The sequence below is a fragment of the Myxocyprinus asiaticus genome, chromosome 11 (genome assembly GCF_019703515.2).
Source record: "Myxocyprinus asiaticus isolate MX2 ecotype Aquarium Trade chromosome 11, UBuf_Myxa_2, whole genome shotgun sequence".
Taxonomy (NCBI): Eukaryota; Metazoa; Chordata; class Actinopteri; order Cypriniformes; family Catostomidae; genus Myxocyprinus; species Myxocyprinus asiaticus.
Window position 1 is genome coordinate 32176502 of NC_059354.1, and position 25501 is coordinate 32202002.

The 25501-nt window shown below is 40.7% G+C and overlaps 1 protein-coding gene across 4 annotated transcripts in view; it reads left to right on the plus strand.

Moving 5' to 3' along the window:
• Positions 1-25501, plus strand: part of LOC127447714 (dachshund homolog 1-like) — a 209839-nt gene that overhangs the window by 177321 nt on the left and 7017 nt on the right. For 3 of the 4 annotated variants that reach the window (XM_051709754.1, XM_051709751.1, XM_051709752.1), the window contains exons 7-10: positions 13508-13653; positions 16708-16855; positions 22993-23136; positions 25219-25287. In XM_051709754.1, the coding sequence (XP_051565714.1) occupies positions 13508-13653; positions 16708-16855; positions 22993-23136; positions 25219-25287 (507 nt within the window). The remainder of the gene's footprint in view (positions 1-13507; positions 13654-16707; positions 16856-22992; positions 23137-25218; positions 25288-25501) is intronic. The other variant, XM_051709753.1, reaches the window with a different exon arrangement.

The following is a 25501-nucleotide window of genomic DNA, read 5'->3' on the forward strand; positions in this document are numbered from 1 at the left end:
CTGCTTTATAGTGCATATAGTGCATAGAGAGAATTGTGCTCTAAACCAGTGCAGACAGCGTGTGCAAATAAGTTCCGCACAATAAGCACAATTTATTCTTAGTGAATTGCCCTCACCGTGTCAATTTTTAAATTTTGACTCTTCTGTAATTATCATTGGATATTTAATGCTTTTATAAAATTTCTCTGTGAATTAAACTGTTCCTAATATAAGAGAAGAAGGGGTGGAGATAATCTGCGGGAAGACTAATTCTCCACTCTTTGCAGCTCGAGTAGCACATTTGAAAGCTTGCCTAAGTGTTCCAGTCACCTTGACTTTGCAGCCACAGGCCCGGAGACGCTGTTGCTTATCCCGCCTAACCCCGGCCTGTCAATTAGGTGTTTAAAAATTAATCTCTTTAACTGGAAATACCATGCCAGCTTTCTTCCATCTGTAAATGGAGTGTTATTAATTCAAGCTGCTCAAAGCCAGTGTTATGAATAAAGTTATCAAAACAGATGTCCACACATTTAACACATCACTTACTTTTAAAAATCCTAAGTATTTTTATAGCTGTGAACCAGACGCAAATGGATTTGCATTCATTTTCTTCTGCTCAGGAGGGCATGAGAAACAAAGAAAGAGAGAGCATCCAACTGGGGGCTCCTAAGCTTTGCTTTTTAAAAAGTTTACATTTACATTTCTTTTTTGTCTTTCATCTTCTGTCAGCAAAGCGGCTCAGTACATAGAGCCTGGATTAGTGCCAGAGCCGAATGTCTCCCAAACATCCTTATTCCCTGTAGGATTTCTACGAATCATATTAATATGTCCACAAGTGTTCGACAGAATGCACTCCATTGTGATCAGACCGTAGACTATCTTCCATTTCTCAATGTTCAAGTGCTTGTTCTATCAAAGTGTTTTGATTATGCAGGGTTTTTACTCCTTGTTTGAATTTGTAATGTCAATGCGTGTACCATGTGGAAGACATTTATATATTTGGCACTGGAAGACATTTGATTTTGTGTAAGGATGGCAATACTCACATTATTGTAGAGTAGCAAGTTTCTTAAAAGAATTGAGGACAATTCCAGTTAACACTAATTAATAAGAAAGAAATCTTCAAGTTCACACAAAGCTATGTCTAGAGATGATTAGCACTAGATTGCACAGAATGTTCTGGAGTGTGATTGTAGTAATCTAGCTAAGGTGTGGGCCAGTTAGCATTCAATGATCAATAAAATATTTCAATATGGGCTGTTTACTCCTGTTATGCATGCTAATTATAATACAATCCTCCCCAAATAAGCTCATGTTTGCTAGAGTGCAATATGTTCGATTTCCCAACCCTAATCATGGCCACCCCCACACAAATAGGAAACAAGACCCTCCACTACATTCAAATCTGGCATACATTTACTTTTCAAAAGGTAATTTATTCAAAGGCCTTTGAGAGCATTAGCTACTCATCCTTCTTTACCTTTATTAATCATGTTACGCAACCCCTCTCGCCAACGCGCCATCCAGCTTTGAGGCAGTGTGTGTTTACGACAACAATGGCTGTCATTGTGTGGCGAGTGCGGTCTTCCTGTAGGACACTCGCTTGAAGAAACAAAAGTAGTGGAGGGGCTTTTTTATGCAGTCATCACTGGCAGTCAAGCCTTTAATCCTCAGCGGTCCGATAATGATATCCCCTCTGCATTTATTACATGGAGGAGCATGGAAAACGCTGACTTTGAGCAAATGAACACTCTGACCTTTATGCAATAAATATGACACGGGCCGTATAAAAAGACAAGATATCTTCTTATAAAGGGCTTGCGTCAGTAACATTGCCTTGCCTCTATTGTTTGACTCTACAATAAAAAACTTGATGTCTGTGACAACACTGTACATGGATTTGAATTGCAAAGCATGAATTCAATTTGAAAACAAATCAAATACATATCACTTGCACAAATTAATAAATATCTTTAATACAATTCTGTGAATACAAATGAATAAGAAAGAATTAAATTACCAAATGAAGATATGGTAGGCTATTTACACTTATTGTTAATAGTAGCACATGCTATTTGCACCCTGACATATTACAAAACAGTTTTTAATCTAACATCGTACTCAGTGTATGTAGTATAATTATTGTTGGAACATAAATACATCACCAGCAGTGGAAAGAAATGCACCTGATGTGTCCTGTAATGTTACCTTGTCACTGCTGTCTTTAAATGCAGACTGCAGCTTTAGAGAGAGCAGTCTCTTTAGATCCAGGGAACAGGTAAACATGTCGGCATCATGATCCTCCCTGTCTGCAGGCCCGTGAGATGCCGAGCCAAGAAAGCCCCCATCCATGGGAAAGGTGCCTATGCGGCCACCCACCCTCTACCTACCTAAACCAGACCTACCGATCACGACGAGAACACTGTGTTTTTATTGACGTCACACTCCCCTTAGACACTTTATTTACACCTTTTGTGTTAATTTTTATTTAAAATAAATGACTTTCCGATGGCATACAGCCAATGTCTGTCTTTGCTTACATGGATGGATAAGGGGAGAATAGTGAAATTGGCAAAAGGCGGACTTGAACCCAGATCGTCCGTACTACGTATATCTGTCATACTGTCACCATATTAATTCTTAGGCTGAGGCCTGTCCAATTTGCATACTTATCCTTTCATGACTTTTTGTCACATTGTAAGGTAATATTCACATTTGCGAGCTTAAAATCGGCTCTCTCTTTCACATGAAGCATTGATAAGTCTGATTAATTTGCTTTTTTAAATGTACGGTTCAAAAACGATTTAGCAATTTATTTGACTCCCTGTGCAGACAGTCTATGTAGTTAGCTACTTTTTAGGAGCTTGTAGCATGCATTATTACTTTTTTAGTAGGGTAGCGGGAATATTTTTGAATTACTTTTAAATTGCTAGTAGCTTGTTGCTTGACAAGCTACAGTTTCAAAGTAGCTTCCCCCAAACTGGTGGAACTGGTGTCTACATGTAGCTTATAATATTAACCAACATTGCTTGCTGTAGTGAGTTGAACCGCCCAAGACCTTTTTTTGCATGTGGTGAAATGCACACCATAAAAGCTGCTTTTGTTTTTATCCCTGACCGTGTGCGGATTTATGAAGAATTCCTCCCCTTTGCCTGCCCATCTGTGCAGCTGTCTTCAGTGTGGCCTTGAGAATATGTTTCAATTTATTAAGCCAAACCAAAGGACTCATTATTTCAGAAGAGGGGCATGGAGTGACACACAGAATTGGTTATTATTGGAAAGGCTCTGCCACAGGGCAGTTGAAATTTAATGATATTCTACAAGAAAATATGATGGTGTCACTTTCCCAAAAGTCATGCAAAATGTCAGCGTTTTAAGGTCTCGATGCTAATTTTATGCCCGTGCACAGTAATGTTTTGGAGCGCGTTTAGGAAACACGGCCCAGTGCCTGTGCTGATTATCCCCCTCACCTTCTCTGTGCTCTCAAATGGGTTTGTGCAGCAAGTGATTTAATCTCTAAGTGTAGGGAACATTAGTGGAGGGGGAGGGAGAGAAAGCAGCATATAGTGCATTTCTCAGAGATAAGGCTTTCTAAACCAAATGTTACCTGTTAATCCAGGGCCGACTGACTCCAGAACTTGACTTTGACTCTCAGCAGGAATTTGATAATGGCTAATTATTCTCTTGGAATTAAAGATCAGAAAAGAGCAAAGTGGAGTGGGTGTGTGTGGTATTAGTGGCTCTGCAATAGATAGCTGTGTTATAGTAACATTTATGCCATTGTGTCTGTTCACCCTGCCCATATGCACAACATATGCTCCTTTAAATCATTCTAAAGGAATTTGCCCACTTCGGATCAAAGCACTCATTTCTCACTGTGGTCTACATGTGTACACATTCCGTAAAGGCAGAATTACTTTACACTTCATTTTTTTCTTTATCTATTTCTGCTTTTTTTTTTTTTTTTTACCTCAGTTACAGCAATGTATTGATATGCCTCTTTCTTAAAAAATGCCATAGATGTTATAATCTATAACAGTCTATTATAGTCTATTTTGTTTATGTTATACTTTTGTAAGAAATGTAAGATTAACGTTTGCAAATCTTCCGTTCATATTGATAGAAAGATTGCTATTTAAAAATGACAGCACTGATGTGATCATAATATTATATCGATATCTATATTTGGGTTTTAAATGTTCCCAACTTTTTACCAAATAATTTTACTTAAAATTTTAACTTTAGGAAATGCAAATCTTGTTCTACCTTTTTTTTTTTTTTCTGTTTTTTTTTTTTAAGAGTTTGTTTGAACAGACCTGTAAAGTAAATGGGCAGCAGTCGGACACTAGCTCTTTAAATTATCTCTGAGACTATAAAAGCTCAGGGTTATGTCAATAAAAGCAGTTTGCTGTTGAAATATTTTATGGAATGCAGAAGAAAGAGAAGATGATGCAGTTTTAAAGATTAGCCACTGTGTAATGTGGTGTTGTCTCCATTTATGAGACTGAAAGGTCATAACTATTCCCCTGGAAGAAGGCAACTTCTTCAGCCCCATTGGCAGGTCAAATAAAATGTAATTGTCTGCTGTAGGCAGTGGCAGCCTTTGCAGAGAGGGAACTGACATCCTCCAGGTTTTAAACATTCAATTCTCCTGCTGTGAGGAACACAGGTTTGCAAGGACACAGGCTTCACCTGTCAATATATCACAGTGACTGGCTAGCCAAATGCTGCAATGCTTTTTCCCTCTCTCTCTCTCACTCTCTCTGTCTCCCTCTCTCTCTCCTCCGGCGCAGTGCCTTCATTGGAGAAATCAGCTGAAAGGTCCTCTGGGACCTCAATTCAAACACTGCAACTCACAACATATGGCAGATTTTCAGCTCCCAAGGTCAATTAAAGATATTTATTGAGAGAATGTTGCTAAATTTCCCAAGGTTTCCACTCAATTCATCGCAGAGTGCCTTGTCTATCATATTAAAAATCAGTCGAGTGGTTTGCGCTCTCCTTGTCATGACTTTCCATCAATGATATCAAAGGGTTTCGAGAGGGGTCTGAGACATTTTATCTTCCCTTATCACACACATCTCTCTCACTCACTCTCTTTTCCTCAGCACAGCCTTGTCCAAATGCTGCTCACAATACAAATCTAATAACATGTAAATTGGAGATAAGCCCAGATCCCTCCAAGTGATATTTTTTACATTCATAGTTTGTCATGTCGATTTCTAAGCCACTGTTTTAGCAGCACAACACATAAGGACTGAGAGAATTAACTGGAAAGGTGATTTATCATTGCTACCTCACTGTCAAGGACTCCCACATGGGAGGGAGGGCGTACGTGTATGTGTGTATTTATGTGTGTATGAGTATGTGCGTTGTTTTAAATTATGGCATTTCATTCCAAATGCGGTGTATTTACAGCATCGCATTTTTATTTGCGGCTCCTATTATCCCGTGACAGTTGTGCATGAAATGTTATTTGTGACACGGCTGACCTAAAAGGATTTCATAAAGATTTTTTTGAGGCAGAAAGCTGCAAACAGACCTATCTCAGCTGCTGCTGGCAGCCCCGGTGGAGAAATATCACCTGGAAAACATAGCTCTCTCCTTCGGACTCTTCATCACATTGGCATCTGGCACTGTAATTAAGTCCAAGTCAATGATTCTGGACCAATGGCAGAAAATAAACAGCTATAGCTAGGCCAAAATTGAGTGCTCAAAACAGAGAGCAAATTAGAGATTGCTCACAAACACAATAGCACTAAAGTGTGGCTCAAGTAAATGGAAAAAAAAATTAAAACTGAAAATTTCAGAAAGCCGTTTGGTTGATGTGTCTGTGATTTTACAATGGCAAATTTCAGCCCATTGGAATGCTATTTGAGATCTAAATTGGTAATTTGAGATGAAAAGTGCTGTTTGCTTTCAAATGTATGACAGATTGTTTCCTAGTAACAAAGCAATATGAACCAGCCTGTGATCCAGTATTGTGTTTGCGGTGAGGTCCTGCTGAGTCCAAAGCAGAAGTTGGTTTAAGCAGTGATGTATTAATAATGCCAAAACCAAAATCCAGGACTAAAGTGGCTGCAAACCAAGAACAAGCTTCTGGTATCCAAATCTCCTCTATTGTTTCTAATTTGCTGATTCGCTACTTATTGTTTGGCATGCAAAGTATCAAAGCAGTGAAACAGAGAAGAAAACTCTTCTAATTAAAATATTTTCTATGATGTAATAATTGGGAAGTTGACGTTAAATACTTTTGGAAAGTTGAGAAGCCCTGCATGCTGTACTCCATCTTAAACTATTTTAAACAGCAAATTCTATGTATTATGCATGCAGTTTTATGACCTAATTTTAATTGAGAGATTACATTGAATATTTGTGCTTTTAAAAATTCATTAAAAAAATTATAGTAAAAGACCATTGACCAATCACAGCCACTTTCCATTTTACAGTCATATACATTTTAACCAAAAACTTTGATTTTGATTACAAATTTTAATGCTGCTCTCCAACTACCCAATTACATTAGGTTAATTATATATATATATATATATATATATATATATATATATATATATACACTTGTGGCCAAAAGTTTGGAATAATGTACAGATTTTGCTCTTATGGAAAGAAATTGGTACTTTAATTCACCAAAGTGGCATTCAGCTGATCACAGTGTATAGTCAGAACATGAATAATGTGAAAAATTACTATTACAATTTGAAAAACTTTTTCAACTCTTTTAAACTACTTTAAAGAGTTCTCATCAAAAATCCTCCACTTGCAACAATGACAGCTTTGCAGATCCTTGGCATTCTAGCTGTCAGTTTGTCCAGACACTCAGGTGACATTTCACCACATGCTTCCTTTAGCACTTGCCATAGATGTGGCTGTCTTGTCGGGCACTTCTCATGCACCTTAAAGTCTAGCTGATCCCACAAAAGCTCAATGGGGTTAAGATCCATAACACTCTTTTCCAATTATCTGTTGTTCAATGTCTGTGTTTCTTTGCCCACTCTAACCTTTGATTAAGTGGCTTTTTCTTTGCAATTCTTCCCAGAAGGCTTGCACCCCTGAGTCTTCTCTTTAATGTTGTACATGAAACTGGTGTTGAGCGGGTAGAATTCAATGAAGCTGTCAGCTGAGGACATGTGAGGTATCTATTTCTCAAACTGGAGACTCTGATGTACTTAATCTCTTGTTTAGTTGTATCTGGGCCTTCCAAATCTCTTTCTGTCCTTGTTAGAGCCAGTTGTCCTTTGTCTTTGAAGGCTGTAGTGTACACCTTTGTATGAAATCTTCAGTTTTTTTTTTTTTTTGTTTTTTTTGGCAATTTCAAGCATTGTATAGCCTTCATTCCTCAAAACAATGATTGACTGACAAGTTTCTAGAGTTTCCTTTTTGCCATTTTTGACCTAATGTTGACCTTAAGACATGTCAGTCCATTGTATACTGTGGCAACTCAAAAACAAACACAAAGACAACGTTAAACTTCATTTAACGAACCAAATATCTTTCAGCTGTGTTTGAACCAAATTAGCAATTTAGCATGATTACTCAAGGATAAGGTGTTGGAGTGATGGCAGCTGGAAATGGGGCCTGTCTAGATTTGATAAAAAATGACTTTTTTCAAATAGTGATGGTGCTGTTTTTTATATCAGTAATGTCTTGACTATACTTTGTGATCAGTTGAATGACACTCTGGTGAATTAAAGTACCAATTTCTTTCCGAAACAGCAAAATCTGTATATTATTCCAAACTTTGTCCACCTGTGTATATATATATATATATATACACTGTTTATGAGCATGAGCAAATGCATATCCATTAGACGTTTGCCAATTGTCGGTATTGAACTGGAGTAAAATGAATGTTAAATTAAGGAGGGATTGAAGGAGACTCCACGGATTCCCAGCACTCCTCTTGGCCTTTCCTCTGTCCAAGAATTTTCAAATCATAAAGTCCTAATCGTGGTGGCTGATATTCAACTGTTGGTTGGCTGGATGTTTCCAGGGCATTCTCAGATGCTTGGAATAATCTCTTATGTTTTGCCGCAATCTGCTGCGGAGATGGTTGAAATAAATACTTTAAACTAATTAATGTAGGACCAGCTGTTACCAAGCCTTGGCTGGAATTAGTGAATATTGATGGCAGAAGAGGGGCTCCTCAAGTCGTGCCGTGTTTGTGCATGATTTGGAGAGTCATATAAACACATTTTAATTATATATGAGAGGCTGATCGTGGGGGTTGATACTCAAAAAGGGGAACAATTTTTTTTTATGAAGCCTATATATACAAAATTAATTCTAATGCATTAAAACACAATATCAACACCAGATTTACTGTTTTCATGTGTTAAAATGCATTATAGCCTACTCTTTAAAGGTGTAACCACAAATGAGTATTATAATGTATTAAAGCTGTGGGTGTATTTATTTATGAAAAAATATAATGGATTACAATGTATATGATAAGGCATTATATAATAGGGATGGGCATGAGTACTCGAGTACTTGGGTACTCGGACGTGGCAGCAATGATCGATCATGAAAACGATAATATATGGTGATCATGCATGATGTGACTTTTCACCTCATTCGAAATTCAGTGACAATTACCTGACAGCTAAACACAAATGTCTCAAAGAGGGAGCTTATTTTAAATTTTGAGATTGATTACGGTTTTGAGAGGTACACTGATTGAGATGTCTCATAGCAACCAAACTGATATACAGTTCTGCAATGCTATCATTACGATAATCAAAAGAGAGTGTAATTAACCATGTCTCTGCAAAACATTTGCTAAAGACATTTTATTATCATTTCATGTAAGAACTTTGACTTGTTAATGGATATTAATAAAAGTGAACATTTGTCATTGACTGTAAACCTCCCTCCCTTCCCACCGAGTTGAATGGAATGCTTCATGAATCATCACAGCAACAACAATACGGAGCATCGTGGCTTTCCCCACAGGAGCGAACAATTTGGGAGACACACACACACACACCAGGTGTGTGGCAGTGGATGCACCACGCTTAAGCAGCACATATACAGCAGGCGAGTGTTTCAAACAGCAAGACAGAGTGCAGTTATATGGAACAGAATGCAGCATCTTCAAAACTGAACTTCAAGTTAACAAGCATATTAAAAACGTGTTGGTTATGGCTGTGACGAAACTGGGAAGGATGAGACGACAGAGTGTGGATCCAGTTGCAAGAAATATTTATTGAAGAACTAACAAGTAACTAAATCATTGGAACAAATGGGAAAACAAACGTAACAGCAGAACCCTGGAGCAAATGGGAAAACAAATATAACAGCAGATAGCTGGCTAAAATAACATAAATACACTAACAGGCTAACAACTAAGCAAACTAACAAGAACTAACAAAGGCTAAGGGAAACATGAGGGCAATATATACACACATTGAATGATGAGGGAATAGGGAACAGCTGTGAACAAAGATCAGAGATGATTGGGAACAGGTGAGTGAGATCAAACAGGTGCATCTTGGGAAGTGTAATTTAACAGTCCAAACATAATGGGATGGTGATGGGACAAACACAAGTGAGTTTGTGACAGTACCACCCCCCCTCCCCCCTTAATGATACCCAGTGATGGATGGGAAGGGAGGCAGGGCCAAGCAGACCTGGAAGGATCCGGAGGATGATTCTGAGGTCAAGGAGGAGTTGGAAGATGATCAGGAGGCCAGGGAGGAGCCTGCAGACAATCAGGAGTCCCGGGAGGCTGCCACAGGGCCGGAACAGTGTCAGGAGGCCTGGGAGGTGGCCACAGGGCCGGGACTGTGTCAGGAGGAGCAGGGAATTGAGTTCCAGGAGGAGGATCTGGAGGCGGAGCTGCTGGAAGAGCAGGGAATGGAGTTCCAGGAGGAGGAGGCAGAGTGGGCGGAGCTGCAGGGAGAGCAGGGATTTTAATCCTGAATAGAGTGGGAGGAGTCCCTGGAGGAGTCTCTAGGAGAGCGGACGGAACCGCTGGAGGCTGAGTCTCTGAGAGAGCGGACGGAATCATTGGAGGCAGAGCCGTGGAAGACTCTTAGGGTGGAGCCGTGGAAGACACTGAGGGCGGATCTGTCGTGGTCAGGATCGGCGGCAGTGACTGGGGAACGACCTCCTTGGTCGTGAGCACTGGCAGTGACTGGGGAACAACCTCCATGGTCGTGAGCATGGGCAGTGATGGGGGAACAACCTCCATGGTCACCAGTACGGGCAGTGACTGGGGAACGACCTCCATGGTTGTGAGCATGGGCAGTGATAGGGGAACGACCTCTATGGTCATGGACACTGACAGTGACTGGGGAGTAGGAGCCCTTCTTCTCCTCTTCTGCTTCCAGACGGTCGTGAGCACAGCTGTGGGAGACTCGGAAGGCGGAGCCATGGGAGGCTCGAAGGGCGGAGCCATGGGAGGCTCAAAGGGCGCAAGGCTCCAGGGCCAACGAGGCTAGGGAGAAAGTGGTCTTCGTTGATGGGAGCTCAGAGACCACTGGAACCATACGTTCATGGGGTGGTTCTTACCTTTTTAGACAGTCTGAATTATCCTGTTGTGTTCTGGATGTTGATAACATGGCCTGTGTGTCATTTTGTTTTGTGGCTGGCAGAATGTTAAGACAGTCCTCCATTGTGATTGGCAGCTCGCTATGACAGCATGAAGATAGTGTCAGCACAGGACTGTATGGTTTAAAGTGAGTTATGATAGTCTGTGTGTACATGTTTGTCTATGTGTGTGTGTGTGTGTGTGTGTGTGTGTGTGTGTGTGTGTGTCAATGGATTCAGGGGGTTATGAGGCCTGTATGTGAGTGTAGTGATGGATGCAGCCCTTATATAGCTGTGAAGATAAATGTTGAGTTTTGATGGCCTGTTTGTTTGTGTGTGTGTGTGTGTGTGTGTGTGTGTGTGTGTGTGTGTGTGTGTGTGTGTGTGTGTGTATGTGGATGTACATGTAGAGTTATGATGGTCCATGCAGCAGGTGGCAGAGGTCTGCCCTTATGGAACTGATGAATGGCAGATGATATCATCAGGGCACTGACAGGCGATTGTTGCTGCTCACAGGAAGTGCTGCCGTGCCCAGGAGAAGGAATCTGCTTTGCATTTGAGCCCCACAGGACATCTGCTTAGTGTCCACACTCACATTATTCTCTTTCAGATGCTGCTCAAACACTCTTAGAAAAAATGTTTTGCATAAAGGCTAGGCTGTGATAGAATAGTATAGTGGTTAAAGATCTGGGCTGGTATCTGAAAGGATGTAGGTTCAAACCCCAATTATCACTTTCAAAGCACTTATAATGTCAAGTTACTAGAAGAGGACTGAAGTTCCACTGGAAAAAGCATCAGCTAATGAGTGTCTCCCAAACTTTTTGCATCCCCATAAATAAGGCTCAAATACCCCATCATCGAAACCAGACCAGAAATGTCTCTTTTGACTCATATCATGCTGGATTTAATTTAGCATTTTTATTCATATAATTAGTCACTTAAAAAAAAGACTCACCAAGTAGCACATATATTGTGCTATGAATATCTAAATACATACTTTCAAATTCTATTCCATTCAAATTAAAAAAAACGTTATTGTCTATCCCATAGGGGTAGAAAATATTCTTCGATGATAGGCTCAAAAACAAACATATAACAAAATTAAAAGCATTAAAAAAACATGGTACAATAAAAACAGTACAAGAGCGAAGACCCAAAAGTTCATCATCTCTGCTTATTTAAAATGTTATTAGCAGTTGGAATAACTTTTTTTTTCTCTCCCCTTTTCTCCCCAATTTGGAATGCCCAATGCCCAATGTGCTCTAAGTCCTCATAGTGGCGTATTAACTCAACTCAATCCGGGTGGCGGACGACGAATCTCAGTTACCTCCGCATCTGAGACTGTCAGTCCGCGCATCTTATCACGTGGCTTGTTCAGCGCATTACTGCGGAGACGTGGCGCTTGGAGGCTTCACGCTGTTCTCCGCGGCATCCACGCACAACTCACCACGCGCCCCACCGTGAGCGAGAACTGCATTATAGCGATCACAAGGAGGTTACCCCATGTGACTCTACCCTCCCTAGCAACGGGGCCAATTTGGTTGCTTAGGAGGCCTGGCTGGAGTCACTCAGCATGCCCTGGATTCGAACTCGCGACTCCAGGGGTGGTGTACATGCTCTTTTTAACCAAATGTACCTTGTACCATCTCCCAGATGGGAGTCATATAAACACAGTTTATAAAATTAGCACAGATTACACAATTTTTTTTTTCTTTCCTTAAAATGGAACTGAATAATCATGAGAGAAATCATGATAAAATATTTAGTTATTATTTAAATATTGGTAGAGCTGGTAGAGCATGTAGCAATGCCAAGGTGATGGGTGTAATTCCCAGAAAACACATCCTAATAAAATGAACTTTGAATGAACCAAATGCACAAATGGAAGTTTAATTCATGTTGATTGTAATGCAACCATTTACTACGCTATAAAGAGGACTTAATCCTACTGTAGGTGTGAGCATGTGTTTGTTTACAGTATTTATTTATTTTATACAGGGTACCGTAGATTACTTTCATTTGCCCGCATGATGTTTAACAAGTTGACATGGTGATTAATCTTGAAAAGCTGTTTGGAAAGACATGCTGCACACTTTACAGTGCTCATCCCAGCGTATTCTCTCCTGATGACATTCAGCAAGAAGTCCCAATGGACTAGGTGATAAAATATATACTCTTCAATGTGCCAGCCCCTGTTTTTATTTGTCTGGCAGACATAAAATACTTTTTCCTTTTATTTCCATTGGGTTTTAACAGTAGCCCCACCTGTGACATTTTACAATCGCACATTTATATGTCATCCACCAACTGAGAGAGAGAATAAATGATATTTATTGTACTCCTCGGTTTTTGTTCTACCGAGTTTAAGTTCCTCTTGATTCTCTTCCAGTCATATTGATTTTTGCATGCAGCAATTCCTTGGAGGGGTTAAATTCATTTGCCCAAAATGGCATTGCCTGTCTGGCAGTAGTGTTGAAACATGCCGAATGAGGGTTCACCACCTCGCGCCATATGGCCTTTGTTGAGGAGCCACAGCCCTTGATAATCTCAGCTTGCCATATGCATCTGCTTGACTGTGGTCTTTTGCTATCAGAGAGTTTTCATGCCATATGGAATGGGTGAGCTTGATCTCCCAACATATCTGTGCCCTCGACAATACAGAGAACATATATCCTAGAAACGCTCATTTTTTTATAGAGCCTCTCATTCTGTCTGTCTGTAAAATCTCTCAAGCATTTATAGCAGCTATAAATACAGCAGCATCAATAATAGAGTGCCGTGTGACACTGACAGAATGGGCTATCAATCATATCTGCTTGATTGAGCATGCTTGTATAGATGTTAATTTTACATCTCACAAACAATCTGTGTGTATAAACACCAATTCAAGAAAATAATTATTTATTTTACACCACAGTATTACAAGGAGTGTTTGGTCTGTTGTGCTAAATGTGTATGTTTCTGTGCTTGCCACCAGAAGAAAACCCCCTGTGCACACCAACAGCGAGAGACAGCTATGAGAGGATGTCACTAGCAGGTCAGGCTTTACCTCCAGGATTCCCCTCACCTTTCCTCTTCCCTGATGGACTGTCATCCATAGAGACACTTCTGACTAACATTCAGGTAAGAAACAGTAATTTCTCAGCAGATCCACTTGTCTGGGTACAATTCTCCCTGGTTTATTCTGATGGTCTGACTACAGTACTAATTAGTGATTTGGTAATTCGGTTGAACTGATTTGCAAAGCATTTTTAAAACATTAGACTGTAAGATGAGTGAAATAGAACCATAACCATGAAAATGGTATCTACTGATGACTGAAAAATATCGTTGAATCAGTTTTTGGCCAGTTCATTGAAGTGAAACATCAGAATGAACATCCAAATGAATACAGAAATTTTCCAAATTGCTTATCAAACCTCCAGACAAACTGAATTGATAACATGAATCAGAATTCCCAGCTCTTCTACTATTTTATAAATGTACAATAAGTGATTATTGGAGTTCTAGGATGCTTCCAATTAAACATATTTAAAACTTTGAACTGCCCTTGATTTTTAGCTAACCACAAGCTGGTTGTCATAGTAACACTTTATTTAGCCCTCTGTGTACTGGGCAAATGACACATGTCATGATCATAACACAATGAAAACCAGTGATGCTCAAGATTACATGTAATGGAAAGGGATGGCACATTAACTTATGGCAATCTCAACCCTCTGTTCTGAAAATATTGTGAAAAGAGGCTGATTTGAAATTGTATTTGCAAGTATGTGTACAATGACATAGAGCCCACACCAGCTAACTATTTAAAGAAAAGGATACAAATGTCTGTTCAAATGAGTAAATTCATCCATGCTGTTATAGATATTAATGGACACTCAGGGTCCAAAATTAATTCTCGTCAAGTGCCGAATGTAAGTAAAAATTCAGAGTTAATGAAACGTTACCTGTTAGTGGCTTTTTTTAAGAACTGCAACATAATACATGGTGTAAATTATAATATAAAAACAATAGTCTGATCCTTGCTGACTCAAAAAAATAAAAATAAAAAATAAATAATTTAAGAGAAACAAATAGACTTCTAAAGACAAGCTTATTAACTGTAGTGGGTCTTGTAACAACATTTATCACTAGAAATGTAACCTGGAAAGAAGCCAAATATATATATATATATATATATATATATATATATATATATATATACACTACCGGTCAAAAGTTTTGAAACACTTACTCATTCTTTATGATCATTTTTTTTTTTACATTTTAGAATAATCGTAAAGTCATCAAAACTGTGTTATATTTTAGCATCTTCAAAGTAGTCACCCTTTGCCTAGAATTTGCAGACATTTACTCTTGACATTTTCTCAACCAACTTCTTGAGGTATCACCCTGGGATGCTTTTTAAACAGTATTGAAGGAGTTCCCATCTATGTTGGGCACTTATTGGCTGCTTTTCTTTATTATTTGGTCCAAGTCATCAATTAAAAAAAAAAAAAAAATGTAATTACATTTTAGTATTATAATTAAATAAATTAATATGGTGGCACAAGTATATTTTTGTCTACAAATCTAATTTCAAACATTTAAGCATACGGCTTCAGATCAAAAGATTTTTAAGATCATGTGAAACATTTCAGTCAAGTGTTTCAAAAGTTTTGAACGGCACTGTATATATATTCTGTATATAAACAATGAAGTGGTGTAAAGTACAGTTTCATGGCTGGTAAAGAATATTTCTGCCATTTACATTTAATCATTTAGTTGATGCTGTAATACAAATAGCTTTTGTTGTACAAAAGCTAGAGCAAATGTTTAACTGTGCAAAAGTTGAAAAAGAAAATTAGATGGTAATAGCTAGAAGTGCCTTAAAAAAGTTTATTTAGCAAGAAGTTAATTTTGGACCTTGTGCACCTACATAAAACTTAGCATAAAACTTAAATTACCTTTGCCAACTGTGATGTTTTTCCTTCAAAACAAATTCGCATCCACGTATATTCAGCATGACTCTCTTGATTAGCACTGTGGTTATCCTACAAGTAAGACCTAGTCAGAGAGATAAATGTAGTTGATTAACACCGCCTCTGAGACTAATGATGTGGTATACAATATAAGGAGTGAGAGGTTTGCTCATTGCTCTTTTAATATGGCCATCAGATCTTTCGTGCTCCTTTCGGCCCCATTATTAATTAGCAGGACTCAGTTCAGTCAGTCATCTTTAATCATGATTTCAGGGTAATGTTTTGATTGAACATTCACACATAAATCAACAAAACGAGCCCATGCAGAAAATTGAGATAAAGTAACTTAGTCTAAATTGGGGTCATAAGAAGGAACAATTAGTATGATATAGCCCATTGCATTTGCCTTAACTGCAAGCGTACAGGGAATAATTGTTTTGAAATGGTCACTGTGCCATTTGTGCTGCAAATACCACTGTAAGTGTTGTTTTGGGACAAGCAGCTATTTAACTCAAGATTTGTTCCTTCTTACAACTTACCCCAAGGCTTAACAACTTGTACTGAAATGTTTGTGTAATTATGGGTTCATTTGATCAAAATGTAAGGCTCAAATTGTGGCTGTAAGATGATAGAAATCTCACAGTAGTTGCTGTTCATCAATTCATTTGGGGAATTGACACAGTGAGCCAGTAATGACAGAGTTGTGGCTCAACATCTAATTGTTTTTCTCAAATCTGTTCTGTAATACGTTTTTTTATCTGAAGCTTGTTTAAGTGACAACTTTCAATATTATTGTAAGTAACATTACTGCATGCTTTTTAACCAAACACATTTAACTTTGCAATCTGATGTGCCGCTCTTGTCAGCAGCTTGATCAACATGTTATAAAGCTGACTTAGGTAAAAGCTTGTGTAATTACAAAAAATTAGAGTTTTTTTTTTTTTTTTTCCTGTTTGTTTTGTAGCAGTGTAGACAGTTTAAAAGATCTAATTTAAAGTGACACCATAAAACCAAGCACCCAACATTCAATGCACATATTTTAAGATGTCCTTTCAAGAAAATTAAATTAGTCAACTTAGCTCTGGAACGGGCTAAGTATGAGTACCACTAAGTATGAGTACCACTGCTCCACCATTCATAGAGTTTACTGACTCCTGAGGAGGTGTGGTGTGCCGACTGTGTAAGACCTGTTTGTTTGCTGGTGCTGTTGCAGGGTTTACTGAAGGTGGCGATTGATAACGCCCGCACTCAGGAGAAACAAGTGCAGCTGGAGAAGACAGAGCTGAAGATGGAGCTGTTTAGAGAGAGAGAGCTTAGAGAGACCCTAGAGAAACAACTGGCTGTTGAGCAGAAGAACAGAGGTGTGCATTGCACATATACATACACTCACATTCACCACATCCAAATTATTGTATTTGCAACAGTCTGTTTCCTGGCTCTTGAGGTATTTAATGCAAATTTATCATACACATAAAATCTGTACAATATCTGTTTGATAAGTACTCTCAGTGACACCAGATGTATAGCGTGGATGTCAAATCAGAGGTGAACAAACCCCTATTACAAAGTATTAAACTTTGGTGTATAATCAATAAGAACCATTTGTGCTACAAACATGAATAATACCTTAAACAGTGCAGCATGTTAAGGAGAGGTGTGCTATAACTTTTCTAGGCTAACAATTTTCAACTGGCAAGCGAAAAAAGAAACTCCATTAGACTTATATTGAAGGAGGGATCAGAGCAGTTTCTGGGGATCAAAATATCATAGAGACTTTGGATGGGTAAAGACTTGATCCAGGAAGCAGCCACTTAGGATCCAGAAAACCCTAGCAACTGCCTAACAAGGCCTTGACAACCACCCACAACATCCTTGTAACGTATACTCAGACTCGATGATGATGTTTGAAACCAAGCAGGTGTTTGACACACAAGACAAAAAACACAAACAGAGATAGCAGGTAAGTGATGATGTAACAGTTCTGGGCTGAAGTATAGATTGATTACGTGATGAAGACTGATGCTGATAAAGGTGGTGATTTTCCCTGAGGTGGTGGGCATACAACAACGATGCTTATGTTGAGGAGAAGGGAAACAGGAGTCGCTGGAGCGGAATCGTTTGGAGTAAACGTGGGAGATACAGGTAAGTGAGTCTGTACATGAAGTTGTGACCAGTCACAAAATGGAAGAGGAGTGAAGTTTAAATAGAGGAGCTGACTGACGCAATGATTGGAAGCAGGTATGGGTGATCAGTACTCAGGGGAGTGAGAGGGTTGAGTGAAAATGGCAGGTGGGTCAGAACGATCCGTTGCAGGTGGTGGTGAGCTAAGTCCCAGACCCTCTTGCTTTCTCTGAACCAATGGTCAACTGCTGGGATCTGATGGTTCGCCGGACCAGGGGAAGAGAGGAGATTGGTAGCCGAGTATGCACTGGAAGGGTGTGAGGTTGGTGGAGGGTTGACAAAGGGAGTTCTGTGCATACTTGGCCCAGGACAGGAAGCGACTCCAGCGGTTCTGGCGGTGATGACAGAAGGTTCAAAGGAAACGGCTTACCTCCTGAATCTTCCTCTCTGTCCGCCCATTACTCTGCGGGTGGTAACCAGATGAGAGGCTGATGGACACTCCCGAGAGAGAGAAGAAGGCTTTCCAGACTCTGGAGATGAATTGGGGACCACGGTCGGAAATGATGTCTTCAGGGATCCCATAGTTCCGAAACACGTGGTTGAAGAGGGACTCTGCGGTCTCCAGAGCGGGGATCCCCTTGAGGGGGATCAGTTTGCAGGCCTTGGAGAAATGGTCTATGGAGGAATGTCTGTGATATAGTCGACTCCTAGATGCGACCAGGGTTGGTGAGAAACAGGCAACAGAAGGAGTTTGCCAGCTGGTAGTTGTTGTGGTGTTCTGGACATAGCACATTCCAGGCATCCTTTGATGAATCTTCTGACATCTCGAACCATGTGGGGCCACCAGAACCAGTCCTGGATCAGCGAGAGGGTCCTATTGGTCCTGGGGTGGCCAGTGCCCAAGGAGGAGTGTATGGAGTTGATAAGTGTAAGACATAGAGAGGAGGGTACATAGGTCTTGTTGGTAGGGCATCCCGATGGAGCTGTTTCAGTGGCGGCAGCTTCACGGATGCTATCATCCAGGGACCATTGGATTGGACTTACTATGACGTAAGGGGGTAGAATTGTATGTGGTTCCTCTGAGCCTTCCTCTGGAGCAAAGAGACGGGAAAGGGCATCTGCCTTGGAGTTCTTGTCACCTGGATGATAGGAGATGGTAAAGTTAAAGTGAGTGAAGAAGAGGGCCCATCTTGCCTGGCAGGGATTTAAGTGACAAGCCTCTCGGAGATACTCGAGGTTCTTATGGTCTGTCAGCACCAGGAATGGATGTTGAGCCCCCTCCAGCCAATGCTGCCACTCCTCCAAGGCCAGTTTAATTGCCAAAAGCTCTCAGTTCCCGATGTCATAGTTCTGCTCTGCCGGGGGGAGTTTCCTGGAGAAGAAGGCACATGGGTGTAGTAGAGGTGGTTTCCCCTGCTGCTGAGACAAGACTGCTCGTACGCCATTGGTGGAGGTGTCTACCTCAATGACAAATGGTTTATTCGGATCAGGGTGTACAAGGAGTGGAGCGGAGGTGAAGGCATCCTTCAGGAGTTGGAAGGCGTGTGAGGCTTCGGAGTTCCAGGAGAGAGATTTGGGTTTGGATCTGAGAAGTGAGGTCAGTGGGGATGTGAGGGAATGGCTGTAGAAGTTGGCAAATCCTAGGAAGCGCTGGAGCTCCTTGATGGTGGTTGGAGAGGGACAGGATCGTACCGCTGTTACCTTCCCCTCATCCATCCAAATGCCTTCCGGGCTGATGATGTAACCAAGGAACTGGAGGGATGTCTGGTGGAAAGAACACTTCTTAGCCTTGAGGTACAGGTGGTATTCCCTCAGCTTTTCCAACACAAGCGCTACGTGATAATGATGGTCAGTCGTCAATGTAGATGAGAATGAATTGCTGGAATTACCTCATTCAACACGGAGGGGGCATTGACCAGGCCATACGGCATCACCTGGTACTTGTAGTGGTCTGTAGGAGTCACGAAGGCTGTCTTCCACTCGTCTCCCCTCCATATTCGAATGAGGTTGTATGCGCTGCAAAGATCCAGCTTGGTGAAAACTGCAGCTCCTCTCAACAGTTCCATGGCAGCTGGGACAAGGGGAAGTGCATACCGGAACTTAACCGTGATCCTGTTGAGGGAGCGGTAATCGATACATGGGCGTAGGCCTCCGTCCTTCTTAGCCACAAAGAAGAAACTCGAAGCAGCAGGGGAAGTGGAAGGTCAGATGTAACCTTGACTGAGAGCCTCCTTTATATAATCCTCCATGGCCTTCTGCTCAGGAATGGAAAGTGGGTAGACTTTGCCATGGGGCACTGGCTCACCAAGGATGAGGTCTATCGCGCAGTCCCATGGTCGATGAGGTGGTAGCTGAGAGGCACGTAAAGGGCAGAAGACGTCCTGGAAGTGGGAATAGCAGGAAGGGATCTCCGGAGGGGTAGAACTGGCAGGGCTCTCGATTGTGGTAGTGTTGATATTAAGAGGGGAAGAGTTTCTGACGGGCACGCTGGGTCTGAGAGTGAGACGATTAGGAAAGCAGGAAGGGAAACACTGGGGCCCCCATTTCAGGATGTCACCGGAAGCCCAGGAGATGACTGGAGAATGTTGTATAAGCCAGGGATGCCCTAATACGATGTGTACAGTGGAACTCTCCAGAACCAGTAGGGTGATGTCTTCGTTTTGCAGCCATCCCACTTGGAGTTTAACAGGGCCCACGCAGTGACAAATGAAACCTTTTCCTAAGGGCTTTCCAATTATGGAGTGGACTTGAAGCTTGTGTTCGCAGGGTAGTTTTTGGAGCTAGAGTTGGTGGCAGAGCACGTCCAAGATGAAGTTGCCGGCTGAGCCAGAGTTGAGTAGTGTGGGTGCTGAAAGAGAGAAACCAGGAGTTGTGAGCATTACACTGGTTACTAAAGGAGAAGTACTGACCATAGTAGTGGTCAGGTGGCTCATCTGAGGATGGGGAGGTCGAGTGGGACATGCAGAGATTACGTGTCCCTTACCACCACAGTACAGGCACAGACCCTGGTTCAGCCGGTGTTGGCGCTCTGCCGTGGAGAGAAGAAAAGCATCCAGCTGCATGGGCTCGCTGTTAGGTTCTGGAGAGTGGAGAGAGGACCTCAGTGAAGGGAAAGGCAGGGACTGCATGGCGGGCAATTTGTCGAGGCAGCTCTTCATCCGGTTGGCTATTCTGATGGAGAGTTGAATGAAGCGCTCCAGCCCCATGGTGTCATCATATGATGAGAGATGCAGCCGCAGCTTGGGATCGAGTCCAAGGCGACAGGTGGTCAGCAGAGCGGACTCATTCCAGCCACTAGATGCTGCCAGAGTACGGAACTTTAGAGCATAGTCATTAATAGAGCACTGACCTTGATGAGGTTTGTGAAGTTGTTCAGCAGCCGATGTGTCACCCTCAGGGCTTCCAAACACCTCCTTAAAGTGCTGGACGAAGCTATCAAGAGACTGTGTTACTGGGCATTTCTGTACCCAGAGTGAATTGGCCCATTGAAGTGCTCTTCTGGACAGCAAGGAGATGATGTAGGCCACCTTTGACTGCTCAGTGGGGAATCGATGTGGCTGCATCTCAAGGGCGAGTGAACATTGGAGTAGGAAACCGCCGCAGTCCTCCTCCGATCCTGAGAAGGGCGCTGGATTGACTACGGGACTGGCAGAGTACACTGGCGATAGAATTGCCGAAGTGCTGGGAGCGGGTGAAGCTGAGGGATGAGTGGGTTGAGTGAGTGCATGCCGTAGTGCACAAACCAGCTCCTGGATGGGATCTGGACCTGCTGTATTCATGATTCTTGTCGGTCTGGTCTTCTGTAACGTGTACTCAGACTCGATGATGATGTTTGAACCCAAGCAGGTGTTTATTGACACACAAGACAAAAAACACAAACAGAGACAGCAGGTAAGTGATGACATAACAGTTCTGGGCTGAAGTGTAGGTTGATTACATGATGAAGACTGATGCTGATAAAGGTGGTGATTTTCCTTGAGGTGGTGGGTATACAACAATAATGCTTATGTTGAGGAGAAGGGAAACAGGAGTCGCTGAGAGGAATCGTTTGGAGTAGAGGAGTCGCTGGAGTGGAGAGGAATCGTATAGGAATAAATGCAGGAGATACAGGTAAGTGAGTCTGCACACGAAGTTGAGACCAGACACAGAATGGAAGAGGAGTGAGGTTTAAATAGAGGAGCTGATTGACATGATGATTGGAGGCAGGTGTGGGTGATCAGTACTCAGGGGAGTGAGAGGGTTGAGTCAAAGTGGCAGGTGGGTCAGAAGGATCCGTGACAATCCTAGCATCAAAGCACCACTCACGTTTTCTTCAGAAAATTGTATGTAGTTAACAAGTGGACTTCAGTGCATCACTTTTAAAGCAGAGATTAATTAACGCACAAGAAAAACATGTAAAATGTCATGAACAGCATGAAAAATATTAAGTTGCAAGCTCTGTTAATTACAAGCATACAAAAAGCAGAGTTCTCAGTAATAATGCCGTAGAGTGATAGAAACATGGTCATAAATCGAGCAAAATGAGGCATATTCACATTACGATCAATACACAAGTGCATATTGATTATGTGTGTAGAAATGCTTGTGAGAATACAGTATATTACCGTAACTACACATTCAGACAACTTCTAAATGCATAGAATGCATTAGAAAGAACTACACGGCCTTTGTGCAACTGAAAATAGTAAGTAATTTATAAGATAACTGTTCGAAAATGAGCCACAATATTTCTCTAGGGAAGATGATGATTGGACTACAGATTGATAATAGTTTAGCTAATAATTTTTAACTCTCTTTGAGATTAAAAGCAATATATGCATTACAGATGGCCTCTAGTTACACACTCCACTGTACTTCATTATTGTATGAGCATATAATTATGAATCTACATTTTGACAAAAATTAAAAAAAAATAAATATATTTAGAATTTTTCTGCATAGAAAAATGTGGCTTCATATTCTCATGTTCTATGTATTTATCCTACATAATGAATAAAATTGAGCTTATTAAGCCAGTTTCACAAGGATCCTTAGAAATGTGCTTACAGCCCTCCAGTATTCTACTGTTTAATATTCTCAGTGCCACTCTCTTCTCCCTCTTTAGAGAAAGTTTCCTTTAACCTCATCTCATTGGCATTTTAACCTGGGTTAATCCAGGTTATCGCTAGCTCAATTATTTTGCTAATGACACAGTCCGTTTTCATTGAATGAAAATATTTTTAAGCTGCAAGTGTTTTATGAATATTTCCTCCCTGACAGAGTTTAAAAGCCAACTCTACCTCTTTTAGTCCTGAATATCTGATTCTGGGGCCAGTTCTACCTGTGCATATGACTGCGGTTCATTTGACTTTGACTTTTCTATGTTCTTTGTGCTCAGCAATCATTCAGAAGCGATTGAAAAAAGAGAAGAAAGCAAAGAGGAAATTGCAAGAAGCGCTGGAGTACGAGTCAAAACGACGAGAGCAGGTTGAACAGTCCCTGAAACAAACATCACCCACAGAAAGTCTCAGATTACTCAGTGGTAAGACCTGCAATTACTTCTTATCTGAATGTTGGCATATTTAAATTCAATGTATTAAAGGGTTAGTTCACACAAAAATCAAAATTCTCTCATGATTTACTTACGTTTAAGCCATCCCAGATGTGTATGACTTTCCTTCTTCAGCAGAACCAAAATGAAGATTTTTATAAGCCCATTTCAGCACTGTTTGTCCATACAATGCAAGTAAATGTGTGCCATCAGGTTGCTGGCTGTTTGACGGTCCAAAAGGCATATTTAGGCAGCATAAAAGTAATCCACACAACTCCAATCGATCAATTAAGGTCTTCTGAAGTGAATCGCTTCCTGACAGCATTTGACGCATCACATTACCGTCACATGACGGAAGTGCAATGGCGTGTTCACACGAGAAGTCAGAAATGCGCACTTTGTTTACAACAGAGGAACGAATGTCACACGAGAGTTAGGTCATTTCAAACAGCAATACGGCACTGGACAGAAGCAATGATTTAAAGTTAAAAACATTTTAATTATCAGTTTGTTTCTTACACAAACTTATCGAAGACATTAAGAGGACCGCAGTTGATCAACTAGAGCCGTGTGGATTACTTTTATGCTGCCGAAATATGCCTTTTGGACCAAAAAGCCAGCACCCTGATGGCACCCATTTACTTGCATTGTATGGACATACAGAGCTGAAATGGGTTTAAAAAATTCTTCATTTCAGTTCTGCTGAAGAAGGAAAGTCATACACATCTGGGATGGCTTAACGGTCAATAAATCAAGAAAGAATTTTCATTTTTGGATGAACTAACCCTTTAATTGTTAAAATGACTGGTAAGTGAATGTACTGGTTGGCTTATTAAGATATAGATTCAGTCTGCCTAGAAAATATGTTTTCTCCATTTGTGTTAAATATTTAGATGTTTAAAGCTGGATGTAACGTTAAAAGTGCAACAAGTAACTTTATGTTTTACACTGTAAAAATGTTTTACTCCTAAGGAAGTTAATAGTACTTTAGATTTATTTGTTCAAATGATCTCATTAGTGGCATAGAAAAAAAGGTGTTTTAGGCCACATTCACTCTAATACGTTTTCATTTGAAATCGCTTTGATTTTGCCACATTTAATATGCATCTTATCCACACTGGTTTTCCTGCACAAAAAACACTTTCCATTACCACTTACTTTGCACAACGGTGCCATAAGAAAGCTGAACATGAGGTGGATTTTGCCCCAAAATAAACTGACAGGGTGATCAGAATCATGTTTTTTTTTTTTTGCAAAAAACAGTCTGGATATCTGTACATAATCCCATTTATTACATGGCAATATTTATGATATTAAATATTGATTTGAGTTGGACAATACATCTAATATGAGATTAAAGATACATGGGATTGATATGAAAGACATGAGACAAGTACAGTCACTGAGAGTACTTATCAAAACAGATTTTGTACAGATGCTTGGGACATTGGTCAATTGTACAGATTAGCAGTCATTATGCAAAAAATTTGACTGCAGAATGCTGTGATTGACCAATCGGAATCAAGTATTCCAGGGGACATTTAATAAGCCCAAATGAGATGAGAGAAATCTGCATGGCAAAGCATCAAACACAAGCCTAAATGGTTGTTTAAAACCATAAAAAATTCGCTCCCACTGAAAACCTGACATATTTTACCCAAATCTGGTTCATTCTGAGTGATTGAGTGTTTGCTGTTAAAATTTAGCATGCCAGTTGATTTTGATGAATTTGAGACGCGTACATGAAACCTACAGCTGTGTCTAAAGGACTGGACACATAAAGCATTTATACATCCTCAAAAGGTTTAAGGTGTATATCAAAAAAGTTGCTCATACTGCATTAGCTACATCTGCAGCATGCTTTGCAAGATACAGTATGTGGTGAAAACATGCCACTGTGTTCTATATTCATAACATCGCTCAGCTAGTGATTGGTTGAAACTTCACACTGACCCGAGCAATCCGCTGGACACTTTCCCTCCACCCATCACGATAGATGAGGTTAGAAAAACTTTCCTAATTAAGCACAGATGTCATGGATGTATAATCGTCATTATCTTTTCATTTTTCCAGACTCGTTGACCCAGGAGATAGAGACTGACCGCAGCAGTGGCAGAACAGATGCTGAGAGGACAATACAAGGTACGTGTTTTTGAGGAGACCATAAATCTCTGCGCAGCTCCGGTATACGAGCCTCGCTTTAACTCGGCCTGCTGTTCATGCATGCAGCCTGCCATCTGGGCTACATATCTCACAGTTCAAGAGGAAGGTCAAGATCGCTGGGATCTGTCAAGAGAACATTTCTAGAGAGGGAAAATCGCCTCCTCTTGCACAAATGTGTGATATGATAATGTCA